Raw genomic sequence first — 14,269 nt, 5'->3', positions numbered from 1 at the left:
AGTAGAGAGAGTGATGCTTCCATTTTAGGAAATGTTTCATTTTTAATGGACAATCCAAAAGGAAAACGTTGCATTCTAATGGGAGAGGGAGTATTAATAATCTATAATGATATCCATCACATCTCTAAATGAAATTCAAACAAATTAAATAACCTAACTATATTGCAAACTCCCAATATTGAAGGAATCGAACCAACATGAATTCAACAAATATACCAAGAACATTGGAAAATTTTCATTAACACTAAATGCCAAGTGTACAAGTGTACAAGAATATACCAAAAGCAATAGGGGCTTCAAACGAAACAAAGTATAATGAAAGTATGCTAAGCACATCAGTTTAGCAATCCAAAATTGAGACACACATCGTGCTAATTGTACTTGGCAGCTTTCCAGTTACCATAGGCGGCCATGGAGAAGTGATAGAGATTACTGAGCAGATGCGTGGCCATTGGATTGGTGGGGCCATCAATCTCGGCATCCTGCTCCTGCTCTCGCTCCCACCTCCGCCATTGAGGCAAATCCTATTGAAGAAAGGTTAATTGGTGCAACTGTACGTACAGAGTCAGACGTATGTATATGTATATGTATATGTATATGAGAAAACAATCGATTGGTGCAACTAGGATGATTTCATTCAACATATGCAAAAATAGGAAACCAGAAATATGCAAATATGCAAAAATAGGAAACCAGAAATCAAATCAGGCTGACCTCTTCTCTACTTCTGGCTGACCATCAAAGCGCAGTAGAACTGAAAGTATCTATGAGTCATCATCCTGAGCAATTAGAGATAACATTGTAAAAAGCAAGCAAGAAAGTAACCTCTACAGGAACGAAACCAAATGTGAAAAGTTTGATAGGGTTCTAAGCTGAAATAGCAAACAATACTACCAACTTTTAACATTTATTCCAATAAAGAAAGATTTTTATACATAGTATATTTTTTATATATACATAGTATATTTTTATATAGTAGCATTATTTTTATTTTATTAGCAGGTAATCCAATATAGAAAGATTTTTTTTTAAATGAGACGATGTATGAATTTAAATTCTACAATTAAGCTATACACAGATTAAAATATATAAATATAAGCGAAATCTAAATATGAAAAGAATTAGAAATGTCAATCTAAAGGAGGACAATAAAAACTTACTCTTTTGGACTGGTTATGCATGGCAGCTGCCCTAACTTTAGCTGAAATAATTGAAGATTATCACTTTGAAAACAAAAGTTAATAACCCATCAAGCCAACTTAATGAATGTACTTAGACAAAGAATCCAAAGGAAAAGTATAGTGATTAAGCCACCACAAAACCAATTGCTTAATGTCCTCACGCTTTCAACATATTAACTTGCAACAAACCCTGAGTAAACATCAACTGGCCTATCTCCTGCAACAAGATTGAAAGCAGATGCTCCAAGGTAAATAAATACAATGAATTTCATATAAAAGGGGAAGGAAACATCACCTTACTTTCAAATTAACCGAATTTCATCCTTCTGAACTGAATAGGTATAAGCTTAAAGTGGTTAAACAAAGCATAGTAACGTTAAAATTTTCAAAGATATCTGCAACAAGAGAGTGACTTAAGATATCACAAGTACAAGATGAATAACAATACCATAAAAAAGAGAAACATAGGAATTAACTGCTTGAAATGAATAGTAACAGAGCAAAGAAAGTTTACCATTCTATATTGCACCAAACATACCTCAAGCAGAAACTGCAGGAATTCAAATGATCAAACTTGACTGCACATACAGAGGGTTTGTCCACAACTGCATAACAAACAAATGGTTGCAAAATGGAAAGCAACAAAGGGATTAATATCACAAGATTACGTTATAGGTTGATATAAGAAATGTATTCATAAGTTACTGAAAACTCTATATCATATCAGTATGATTGGCTAAATCACCAAAATCAAGAGGAAAATCCGAAAAGATTTGACTCAAAACTATCCTAACAAAATCATCCAATAAATAAGGGAAACAAATCAGCAAAAAAATACTACCTCTGTCCCTGAAAATTTGATACAGTTTACCATTTCGGTCCATCCCTGAAAATTTGATACACTTCACTTTTACCATTTTTGGTAGTGGACCCCATATTCCACTAACTCATTCCTACTCACATTTTATTATAAAACTAATACTTTAAAAGTAGGACCCACATCCCACCAACTTTTTCAACTCACTTTCCATTACATTTCTAAAACCCGTGTCGGGTCAAAGTATAGCAAATTTTGGGGGACGGAGGTAGTAGTAGTAAAAGTAATAAATATGGTAACAAATCAAGATCTAATTAAGGGGAACAAAGTCCTTAATTTAAAGGGGGCGCGTGCCCGAGCGCCACGGGGGGGGGCCGCGTCTGGCCCCGGGGCTTGGGGCCCCCCCCCCCACTTTGGGGGGGGTGGACGGGGGAAGGCCGCCCGGCCGGCCCGGGCTCGGGCCGCGGCTCGGCCCCCCGAAAGGGGGGGGCCCGCGCCCCCCCAAAATTTTAATTTTTTTTTTTTTTTTTAAAAATTTTTAATAATTACCATTCTCCCCAATTTTTTTTCCCCCAAAGCAAACTCTACTTTTTCCCACTTGATTTTAATTTTAGATTAAAAACAGGATTGACGATGAAAATTTTCAGACTGGTCATGAAGATTTCAAGAACTCCCCAAGAGGCCCGCAGGGGGGCGGGTTTTGGCGCGGGGGCGGCCATCCTCGGCCGAATCCTCCGGTATATCCAAGGCCCAGGGAGCCCCCCGTGGGATGGAAGACTACTTGGCGATAACCCTTTATTCGAAGTTTTTTCATCGGCGATTGAAGTCGCAACGACTCTTCTCCCATTGCGGATTTTTTGTCCCCCGGGATAAGCCCCTTGTGGAGTATGCCACCGGGCCCGGGGGTTGCCGACATATGGGGTACGCGCATGGCGTTTTGGTTTCCCCGGGCCCCCATGTTGACGTCAGATCCCCGCCTCAACCCCGGGGGCTTTTGCAAGCGTATCAAAGAACTCTTCAAAGGGAGACAGGGAAACCGGGCCAGGAACCCCGGCAAAAATTGACGGGGCATTTTTCCGATGAGGGAATCGAGAGACTGGGAGGGGGGAACTCCCCGGGGGTTTGGGAAGGGCAACCACGTTTTAAAAGGGCCCCCATACCCTTAAGGGTTTCACTCCCGCTGCAAACCGACATTGATTTTTTGGGCCCGGGGGAACAACCACATCAACGTTCCAATCTCCCGGTCTCTTCAATGATGAGTCCCGGGGGGGGCAAATCGCTTTGGGGGCCCAAAGGCCGCGAACCGGCAACTATTTGGTCGATGGAAATACCCGTGGTGTTTGCAAGCATCCCAAAAACGGGGGCAAAAACCATTTTTTCAAAAACAAGAGGGGGGGGAAAGGTTTGGGGGGCCCTTCGGTCCTCCAATCGCGAGGGGCCCTTTTTCTGTCCCGTGACAAGGCCAAAAAAGATGCCGGACATCATACTGCGGATATATGACAATATGATAATGAAGAGAAGGCTTTTTCAAACTTGGGCAACGGGAAAATGGTCTGCCAACCGTATTCAACCCCTCCTCCCAATGGGGTCCCCCGAATGAATACTTGATTGCCGCCCCAAAATGGGGGTGAAATATCACATTCAACAAAAGGGGATTTGGTTGAAAGGCCAAAGGAGGAGGCGCCCGTGATAGGGGTTCTTTTTTGCTTTTATCGAAAATTTTCGTTGTATAATTTTTCCTTTTATAATTAAAAAAAAAATTTTGTTATAATTTTGTTTATTTTAATTATTTTTTTTTTTAATAATTATATGCAAATAATTTTTATTCTTTGCTAAATTAAAATATATCAAAAAAAATAAAAAATAATTTTTAAAGGCCGGAGGGAAATTTTTGGGGGCCAAGTTTTGGGGGGAAGGGGCCCAAATTTGTAAAGCCCAAAAAATGGTGGCTTGGGCATGCCCAAGGGGCCACCATTTGAACCCCCATCCCTTGGGCATGCGCATGGTCATCCACGGTGGGGGGAAAATGCCATGGGAAGGCCCTATTAGCTAAAGGGATGCTCTTTAAATTTTAAAATTTTGAATTATTGTTAATTCTTTTTAAATAAATTGTATACAGAGGATAATATAATGATAGTCTGGGAAAAGATTCATCTTCCATCAAACCACTAAGAGGAGCTCGTTATTGGAGAAAATATTGTTGTGTTATCCATTGGGGCCCAGTTTAAAAAATTTTCTCAAAAAAATGGCGTTTGGGCACTGGAGCTTCCAATTTCTCCACTAAATCGATAGAACTGGGACGAGGTCATGTGGGTGATTCTTTTTAAACAGCCCTATCTGAATACATCAACCATCTCTTCCTCCGTCTCCCTACTTGCAATTCTTTCCTAAACGAAACTCAAGCCGTACCCTCTTTCCCACATTTTCCATGCCTGAAATTCAAACATTAACTTATTTATTTATCAGGATTAGTTTCAAACTACTATAAAAAATTTGACAAGTGCTTACACATCCATAGAGACTCAAGGACAATTCATCATTGAAATAATGTGTGTTCTTTTTTCCTTTTATAATCTCCAGAATCAGCACTCCGAAGCTGAATACATCAGATTTTTCAGAAAATATGCCTTCCATTCCTATTCTGGCGCCATGTATCCGCTGTATAATTGCTTACCATGTTAGCAAAACTTCCAACATTTATTCTCAGGGTGATATACAACTGTACAAGATCCACTTACTATGTTCCCACGACTCTTGCAGTACTGCCATGGTCTTCATTGCCTCCGAATATTTTTGCCATCCCAAAATCTGAGATTTTTGGATTCCAATTTTGGTCTAGCAGAACATTACTTGGCTTGAGATCTCTGTGAATGATCCTTTAAACTGGAGTCTCTATGAAGGTACAAAATGCCTCGCCAATGCCCTCGATAATGCTGGAACGCATATTCCAATCTAACAACTTCTTTGTAGGATTTGTACGACCTGTCCAAACATATATTATGAAAACTCTGCTTCCGAAAATGAGTTTAAATGCATAGGAGGAATGTGATGAGTTGAACTGACCAAAGAGACAAGCATCCAAGCTTTTGTTTGGCATGTATTCGTATATTAGAATCTTCTCTTCTTTCTCAACACAACCTCCCAAAAGTTTGACAAGATTCTTGTGTTGGAGTTTGGATATCACAATCACTTCATTCATGAATTCTTGCATGCCTTGTCCAGAGTCTGTTGATAGTCTCTTCACAGCGATTTCTTTCCGTTTTCCAGAACTCCCCGCCAAAACACACATCAAACAGCATGCAGGGAGAATTTAGTATTACGTCAAACTGTAAAATCATAAGTACCTTGTAAACAGGACCGAAACCACCCCCCTTTCCCAAAAAGATTAGTTACACGGAACTGGTTGGTGGCTTTAGCAAGCATCTTAAAAGTAACTTTGGCAACTCACCAATATTAATTTCATTTGATTCATTTTTTAGTACGATTGCAGTTGAATCTGTCGTGAACATCTGTCCTGCTTCCAAAATATTTGAATCTTGCCTTTTGCCGCCTGATTCATTTGACAAAGAACATGATCAATTCAACAGTGAGATGCAGCAAAATTTACTCATTGAGTCAAAAGTCACCTTTCCTCTTCACTATCAACCACCAAGCAATAAACATCAGAATAGATATGCAAACAAAACCCACAGCAACTCCAATTATGATGTACAACTTCCTCTCCTTCTGGCTATCTGTATAGACAAAGAGATAGTTTCAATTCATTTAACCTTGATACTAATATATCTTTAACTAGTAAAAACTGTGAAGGAATTTACCGAGTTCAGAAGCATAGAGACGAAGGTAGAGATCAACACCAACATCAATAAAGTCCTGAGTGTCAATCAAGGTATCACTCCAAAACATACAACCAATGTTACCATCATAAGCATAAGCTATGCATGAGCAGTTCCCCACACATCTGGTCCGACACTCGTCTAGAACCCTAGAAGGAAAGGGTTGAGCAAAGTCCGGAACCTTCATATACTGCACCCTCTCAAATTCATCGTCTCCACATCGCAATTGGTTCCTCCTCCTGCAACCATTAGTCCAATTCCCTCTCCCCCATTCATCCTCATTTACAGGCTCAAACCCTCTCAAACAACTACAAATAGGCGATTTCAAGACATTGCAGACACCCAAATGGCCCACACTTTCCATACAGATCACACTCGTTTTCAGGATATGACACTATCACGTTCCATCTCTTCGCCACGCCATACCACACCTTCCGAGTCACAGTACCCGAAGAATTCAATGTGACTGATATAAAAACATCCAGCGGCGGTGTCGAATAGAAGAAATTCCCATCACTGTCATTCTTCACTTGATGGAAGCCTTCTAAAAAGGCGCTGAACATTAGCTTTAACCCAAAAAATCAGGCCGTTCCACTGCCCGCTCCTCCAGTGCGGCCGCCCTCGTTCCTGGTGACAAGCTGTGGGATTCCATTCATGACTTCTATGCCTCCCCTGAAGCTCCCTATGGCGGGATCGGTGGCGTTTTTCCACGCTGTCAGCACCACCTGCTTCCCAGTCTTTACATTCTGGCTTAACGCCATTCCCTGCATCAGAACATCCGTAGGATGTGAGAAAGACTCCCACAGCGTGTCTCCAGAGGCCTCTTCCCGCAAGACGAGATTGTCAGTGTCCAGGATTTGGACGACCGGATTAATGATGGGAGAGGTAGTGGTGAGATTGGTCGACCAAACGGTTCGATTAGTCCCGTCCAAGACGACGAGATTGCCGTCATTAGACAGAGTAACGGCCGGAAGAATCTTTAAGGGGTGTGTCTCTGTTGGCGACCCAAATCACGGTTTCTTCCGACAAGGAGAAGGAGATTCCTACGTAGCGGTTGGTGGTGTTTGGAGGAGAGAAGAATCTCAATATGTAGTTCTGCTTTGCTGATGTAATGGTTTCTGGATCTCTGATTATCACACCTGTTGAAATTGTGTCATTTTGTAAGCTCAAACATACAGTGCTTTGGAGAATTAGAACGAGTATTGATGTATGAACAAAGAACTGAATGATTATTTGAGACATTGTAGGTAAATGCATGGGAAGCAATGGGCTTATATGATTATGGTGACTGTGTTACCACTATTTATAGTACTCCTACTACACTACTACTCCACTACTCTCGTTCTAATTTTTTTCTACTTGGTAATAACTTTTGAAAAATTGAATATAGTGAATAGAAAAATTGGTTAATTTTGGTCAAATTCTAGCGATCAGAATTTTAAAATTGGTATATTAAATCTTGAATTTTTATGTTTTTTCAATTGTCTCATTTATGTTTGGTGTAGTCTTCTGATGGTGTTTAAAATAATATTTTTTCATTAAAATTAAAAACAAAAGAAAAAAATACTTTTGCGTTTTCTAAAAATAGCAATTGTTTCCATTTTAGTCCGTTTTTAAAAATAGCAATTTTCAAATTTTTTATTTTAGAAAATCATTACACCCCTATACACCAATTTATTTACCACTTATACCACTACAATTAATGACTTATGATCCACTAACATTAATTCCATTACTTTTTCTTTCTATTTCTCTTACTTTATCAATTTTCTTCCACTCTCTCTTACTTTACAAATTGTGGATTAAAATTCGTGCCATTTCAAACTTCTATTTTTAAAAAGGGAGTACTTATTTTAATAAAATACTACGTCATTATGAATATCATAAAACGATATGCATAAGTAGACAAAATTTGTCAAACTTCATGATTTAAATAACTATTAACTCTTAGAAAAATTAGTGGAATGTGAGACACATTTTTAAACTCTCTGTCCTTTAAATTATAAACTTTTGAAGGGACACAAGTTTAATTCACCATTAGTACATAACTGAGAGATGAAAAAAATAATTAAGTATTTTTAGTAGAGAATGTGTTTTCACTCCAAAAAAATATAAAAAGGAGTCATTTTAATTGTTGAGAACGAGAAATCGAAATATATGTTCACGCATTAATCACTGATATTGATTGTTTGAAAAATAAAATAGTGGAAGACTTATAGTAGTCGCCGGCGACTTGGACTTTGGTTAACTTACGTTCAAGTTAGTGGAGGGCCAAGAAAACATCCATTTAGGGTAAGAAAAATATGAATTTTATAATCCCATGCACTTTGATATTCCATATTTGAAACATAATGTCATCGAATGATACGGCATTTTCTTATTTAAATGGGGCTATAATTTTGCAATAAACAAATAAAATCATAAAAATCTCTATTTGTCCACTTGATATTTGGTGATTACATTCCAACACAGGTATAAGTGTGCTTTTGCCTCTGAAAGAACCTTGTCAGGAGGTACCGCTACTCTGAATTATTTCCGAGCACAATTTTGTATGCTTTTTTTTCAGTGTAGAAATGGACAAAGATGGTTTGAATTTTGATAATTGTTCATGTGAATCCTCTAGTAAATTTTTAGTCACCATTTCTCTGTTAATATATTTACTTTTGTTTTTCTTTTCTTGATGTTAATAATTTATGGTAAATTCACGGACGACGATGACCTTTAACTGAGCTATGCTTTCTCCTATTCCCACTAGAAAATCTGAACCATGATATTCCTATTTTCTAGAAGGATTGTAGAACATGGTTTTTCCTCTCCTTTTATATTAATTAATAGGCCTCTGCTTATTCGGCCGTTCCGTTCTAACCGACCAGTTGACCGATTAACCATTTTAAAATTTCATAAATCCTAGAACGAAACCGGGACCGGAATTGATCGGTTCTCGTTTGGAACCGTCGTTAAGAATCGTCGATTCCGGTTCGGAACCGGAACCAATGTGTAATTTTAATCCGAATTTATTTATAATTTTAAATAGTTCAATACTAAAAAATTAAAAATTCAACATCTAGAAATATAACAAATAATACCTAAAAATTCAAATAAATAAACAAATAATACAAACCAACAATGCAATAATATTCATATATTGATAAGAGTGATGTCAATGTAGTAGGTCGGACTAGTTTATGTTAGCAATTTTTTAATAAAAAAAAATAGGAGTTCTAAACTTTAGCAATTTTTAAAAAAATAAGTTTTACATTTTTTCCTTTTTTTGGTTAAACAAATATTCAATGGAATTTCTAATACTAATTGATCTTGTTGTGACTTTTTGGTTTATAACGGAACAACTAAAATTATTCACAAACAAGTTAAAATCGTATGTTAAATGAATTGTTACATAAATTTGTATAAATTTGTTATAAAGTTAAATTTCTATCATATGAAATGATATTGTATGTGTATAAGTTCTTTTGGAAATTAAAAACAAACTTATGATGCCATACTCATGTTAGTTAGTTCAACAAAAATGGATTGGGAAATAATTGTAAATTCAAAGTATCACAGTTTAAATATTTAAATACTTGGAAACAGAGCTCGCAAATCTAATGCTGTTAAATCTAAAAATCATTCGGTGTTTCAAATTATTTTAATTTGATTTATAATTAATTCAATTAAATTAGATTTAGTAGAACATTAAATTATTAAAAAAAATAAAATTGAATTATAATCTGGTTCCGAGATAGGAACCGTCGGTTCCGTCGAACCGGAACCAATTTTATTTAAAAAGTTGGAACCAGTTTTCGGTTCCTCATTAACCGACCGGTTCGATTCGATTCTGGTTAACCAAGAACCTGGAGAACCGTTTAATTAAAGAAAAAAAGAAGAAGAATATTCCAAATAGATCCATCAGCAAAAGTATAATACAAAATACAAATTTAGTATTACAAGTGGAAAATCAATACAGATAGGCAATAGCTTTAGGAAATCATATTGTACACACACACAGGATAATTCAATTATAGTCTGGAAATGGATTCATCTTCCATCAAGAACACTAAGAGTGAGTTCATTATTGGAGAAGACATTTTGGTGCGTTGATCCACTGGGGCCTGTTGTCGAACCATTTTGTAAAAATGCTGGCTGGTTCGGCACTGGCAGCTCCACTCAGGGACGGATCCAATTCATAGTGAGAAGGGGCAAATGCCCCACCTCAATTTTTCACATACATGCATATTTATATAGCAAATTATATTAATTTATTAGCTAAGCACTAAATTGCCCCTCCATATATTATAATAAAAAAGTATAATTGCCCCACTAATGAGATAAAATGCAGTCAGAATCCAAGATAATAGAAAAGATGGATAAAATACTTTCCTTTTCCACGAGAATAGAACATGCAGAAAAAACTCAAGGGTTTATAGCTATCGACGAACAAAATTAGAGCTTCTCTAAAGAAAAATTTGAATGTTTATATTTTTGCCCCTCTACTATAATTTTCTAGCTCCGTCCCTGGCTCCACTATATCACGACTCAGCATCAACAACACAGTTTCAATGGAAGGTCTATCCATGGGATGTTCTTGGACACAAAGCAGCCCTATCTGAATGCATCGAACTATCTCTTCCTCCGTCTCCCCGCTCACGATGCTTTGCTCCACGAAACTCAAACCATTACCCTCATTCCACATTTTCCACGCCTGGAATTCAAACATAAATTACTCCCTAAATAACAAGAAATAGTTTTAACAATAGTAAATTTTACAAGTGCTTACATATCCAATAAGGCTCAAGGACAATTCATCATTGAAATAGTGTGTTCTTTTGTCCTTTTATAATCTCCAATAACAGCTCCGAAGCTGTATACATCAGATTTTTCAGAAAATCTGCCTCCCATTGCGTATTCTGGTGCCATGTATCCGCTGTACTTATTTACCCGTGTTAGCAAAACTTACGCGTTTATTCTCAGGAAGATATACAACTGATCAAGTTCCACTTACTATGTTCCCACGACTCTTGCAGTACTGCCATGGTCTTCATTGCCTCCGAATATTCTTGCCATCCCGAAATCCGAGATTTTTGGATTCCAGTCCTTGTCTAGCAGAACATTACCTGACTTCAAGTCTCTGTGAATGATCCTTAGTCTTGAGTCTCTGTGAAGGTACAGGATGCCTCTCCCAATGCCATCGATGATGCTGGAATGCATATTCCAATCTAAAAACTTCTTTGTCGGATTTGTAGCACCTGTCAAAACATATATAGAATTATGGAAACTTTTCTGTTGAACATGTTGTTATATGCATAGGAAGATTGTTGAACTGACCAAAGAGACAAGCGTCTAAGCTTTTGTTTGGCATGTATTCGTATATCAAAATTTTCTCTTCTTTCTCAACGCAGCCTCCTAGCAGTCTGACAAGATTCTTGTGTTGGATTTTTGAAATCACAATCACTTCATTCATGAATTCTTGCCTACCTTGTCCGAGTGTGCTGATGGTCTCTTTACAGCCTTTTCTTTCCGTTTGACAGAATCCCCGTGCCGCAAGAAATGAGACTACTAATAGTGCATGGAGAGATAATTTTGAATTAAAAACCGCAACTCATTTGGGCCAATCCGTTTAATCGTCAATCCTAATGGACTAAACCCATTTACCCGGGTTTTTATATATAAATTCAAATTACAGTCCTAGCCCATTAATTTTTGGACTATTTGGAACAATCCACGGATTTGAATTTAGATAAACATCCATCCCTAGCATCATGATCCATGAGATTAGGTCAATCTAAGCATCAAAACACAAAATTCCATGCGAATGAGACAGCCAATGAATAATTCCTAGTCGTTTCTCGTAATAATATTTTCCAAAATTATACTCCATCTTACAGTTAAAGGTATCTATTAATTGTTACTCCCTCCGTCCCATTTTAGGAGTCCCAGTCACTTTTGCACACTCGTTTTGTAAAAATCATAATAAATAGTTAAAGTGGAGAAATTGTTAAGTAAGAGAGAGAATAATGTAGATAAGAGTCTTACTCATGTTATTAAATATATAACAGCTACCGTTGTGACTTTAAGTATTTATTATGCTTTTTTCTGAAAGCGGGGGTGGTGGCCGGGGACTGAAGTGAGACGGAGGGGAGTATTAAAAATAATCCACTCTTAAGTGGCGAAAAAGTGACCTTACTTATACAACAATATTATAAACACTACACATCAATATTATAAACGCTACAGCAATCTATAGATTGCTGGATAGCGTGTTGGATATTGTTGTAAAAATTGTTTTATAGTGCACACCATTGCTGGCCGTCTTTTTCCAGAATTTTTTTTTTTTTTTTTGCCACATGACAGCTTTTATTCGTGTACGTGTACAAATGATTGGCCAGGAATGGTGGTATGATGTTATTTTAAGATGTGGTGGCACCCTGTCACTCCCCTTGTTATTATGGCTAGCGAATCCCTTTCACTAGTTAAAACTTACTCATATTTACACTTAAAAGATTTCACTTTTATAAAAGCAGCTATTACTAGTCAACATTTGATCACAAGACTTGGAAACATGTCAGATTTTGGCGGACGGATACTTGGAAACATGTTAAATTTTGGCTGACGGAGAGAGTACCATCCAAGTTGTTGTCTGCATTATAAGAAATAACATCGTAATTTTAGGTATCAAAAATATAAAAAAAGTTGAAGGAAAATATGTTGCCAAATTCTATTAGTACCATCAAACTAATTGATTTCTTGATTGCTTAAGGCATGTCTAGTTTAATTACTTGGACTTTTGTTTATCAATTTGCTCTAACTCGTTGAGCATATAATTCGATTAATGGCCTTACTTAGGCATGAGAAACATAAGTTCAGTTTGAATAGAAGGCACCTAATATAACATGACTCTATTATATAGACTTCAAACCCCTAGTGGTTCGACTCTATTAAAGACTCAAGAAAGAACCAGCAAAGAAAACTCGAGAATAAACTTAAAAATTGCTCGACTCAACTATGACCTATTACATGAAAATTACAACACCATAAAGATAAATGTTAAGATATGATATCAAACATATATAATCTCGTAAAGGCTGAGGACGGCCTGTGTTTTGCTTGGAGCAACGAATGGTGCCCTTCGTGTTGTCGTTGATGTCATCTGTTGGTGGTCTGAATGCGACTTACCGTATTGGGCTCATATAAGATAATATAACGATACAATCAGAAATAGATTCATCTTCCATCAAGCACACTAAGGTGAGCTCATTACGGGAGAAGACATTTTGGTGCGTTGATCCACTAGGGCCTGTTGTCGAACCATTTTCCGAATACCTGGCTGGTTCGGCACTGGCAGCTCCACGATATCACGACTCAGCATCGACAGCACGATTTCAATGGAAGGTCTATCCATGGGATGTTCTTGGACACAAAGCAGCCCAATCTGAATGCATCGAACCATCTCTTCCTCGTTCTCCCTACTCGCGATGCTTTCCTCCACAAAACTCAAACGTTACCCTCATTCCATTTTTCCACGCCTGAAATTCAAACATAAATTACTCCATAAATAACAAGAAATAGTTTTAACAATAGTATGTGGAAGTTTACAAGTGCTTACACATCCAATAAGGCTCAAGGACAATTCATCTTCCAAATAATGTGTGTTCTTTTTTCCTTTTATAATCTCTAATATCAGCACTCCAAAGCTGTATACATCCGATTTTCAGAAAATCTGCCTCCCATTCAGTATTCTGGCCATGTATCCGCTATAAAATTATCTTACCGTATTAGAAAACCATATTAGCTTATTATTCCCTCGGAGAAGAAGTAGGGATTTCAAGTTGATCATCAAACCGTAATACTATGGATTAGGGACACGTCGAATAGAGACACATCTTTTCCATTGTAAATCATTCGAGAAAAAACAAAATGATATATATGATGTCGTCACATAAACATTCAAATAAAAAAGGCAATAAGATTACTTTGTGAGTTTGAGTGGACCTCCTCATCTCGCATATATATGCACACTCTTCTATCTATGACGTTTCTCACATTTCTTTTTCCTTTTTCTTTTCTCCAAAATTAAAACCACCAATTATTTTATTTAAGCACTTCTTCATGGCCATTTACATTCCATGACATAAAATATACAAACACATATATAAGTGTAATACAATATGTTTTCAAAGGACGTAGTGTACTCCAGCCTTATTTTTGGTGAGAAAATTCTATCCCCATTTATGTATCTGTAATGGAATAGAAATATAGAATCCTTTTTTGTAGTGAAGAAAAAAGGAAATAGCAAAAGAGAAAGGGTCCCAAATGGATAAATCCAACTTCGCCCTCCAACTCATTAGATTCTTATTGAAAAAAAGCTACCAAAAAGTTATACTATCAGTAAAATTTATTTAATTTCGAAATATAAATAGGCACATTTACCGATCTGTTGG

General features: G+C 37.1%; 2 protein-coding genes and 1 pseudogene across 2 annotated transcripts; all 3 read right to left on the bottom strand.

Annotated features, from left to right (window-relative positions):
• Nucleotides 1-371: 371 nt before the first annotated feature.
• On the bottom strand, nucleotides 372-5,421 carry LOC125200245 (annotated as a pseudogene).
• A 192-nt stretch (nucleotides 5,422-5,613) lies between these two features.
• LOC125200244 (G-type lectin S-receptor-like serine/threonine-protein kinase SD1-29) lies at nucleotides 5,614-6,397 on the bottom strand. Its single transcript, XM_048097946.1, has 3 exons — nucleotides 6,201-6,397; nucleotides 5,817-6,142; nucleotides 5,614-5,732 (listed from the first exon to the last, which is right to left on the bottom strand). Exons 1-3 carry the CDS (start codon nucleotides 6,395-6,397, stop codon nucleotides 5,614-5,616), a joined length of 642 nt encoding a protein of 213 aa, XP_047953903.1.
• An 18-nt stretch (nucleotides 6,398-6,415) lies between these two features.
• Nucleotides 6,416-13,278, bottom strand: LOC125200247 (G-type lectin S-receptor-like serine/threonine-protein kinase At1g11303). Its single transcript, XM_048097948.1, has 6 exons — nucleotides 13,152-13,278; nucleotides 10,834-11,077; nucleotides 10,683-10,755; nucleotides 10,365-10,533; nucleotides 6,792-6,973; nucleotides 6,416-6,598 (listed from the first exon to the last, which is right to left on the bottom strand). The coding sequence occupies exons 1-6, from the start codon at nucleotides 13,276-13,278 to the stop codon at nucleotides 6,416-6,418; spliced, it is 978 nt and encodes a 325-aa protein (XP_047953905.1).
• Between the last annotated feature and the right edge of the window lie 991 nt (nucleotides 13,279-14,269).

Source organism: Salvia hispanica, unplaced genomic scaffold, assembly GCF_023119035.1.
Source record: "Salvia hispanica cultivar TCC Black 2014 unplaced genomic scaffold, UniMelb_Shisp_WGS_1.0 HiC_scaffold_860, whole genome shotgun sequence".
NCBI classification, from domain to species: Eukaryota; Viridiplantae; Streptophyta; class Magnoliopsida; order Lamiales; family Lamiaceae; genus Salvia; species Salvia hispanica.
Note: the sequence above shows the minus strand (reverse complement) of the source record. Positions and strands in the feature narration are given on the sequence as shown.

Coding starts and splice junctions, on each gene's coding strand:
- LOC125200247 (XM_048097948.1), bottom strand. CDS start 13,278: ATGGTTCGATGCATTCAGATTGGGCTGCTTTGTGTCCAAGAACATCCC. Junction 10,534..10,682: donor ATGTATACAGCTTCGGAGCT/GTTATTGGAGAT, acceptor TTTGAATTCCAG/GCGTGGAAAATGTGGAATGA. Junction 6,974..10,364: donor TGTGTTGTTGATGCTGAGTC/GTGATATAGTGG, acceptor CAATTTCAACAG/GTGTGATAATCAGAGATCCA.
- LOC125200244 (XM_048097946.1), bottom strand. CDS start 6,397: ATGTTCAGCGCCTTTTTAGAAGGCTTCCATCAAGTGAAGAATGACAGT. Junction 6,143..6,200: donor CCTGAAAACGAGTGTGATCT/GTATGGAAAGTG, acceptor GCCTATTTGTAG/TTGTTTGAGAGGGTTTGAGC. Junction 5,733..5,816: donor TCTCTATGCTTCTGAACTCG/GTAAATTCCTTC, acceptor TTGTCTATACAG/ATAGCCAGAAGGAGAGGAAG.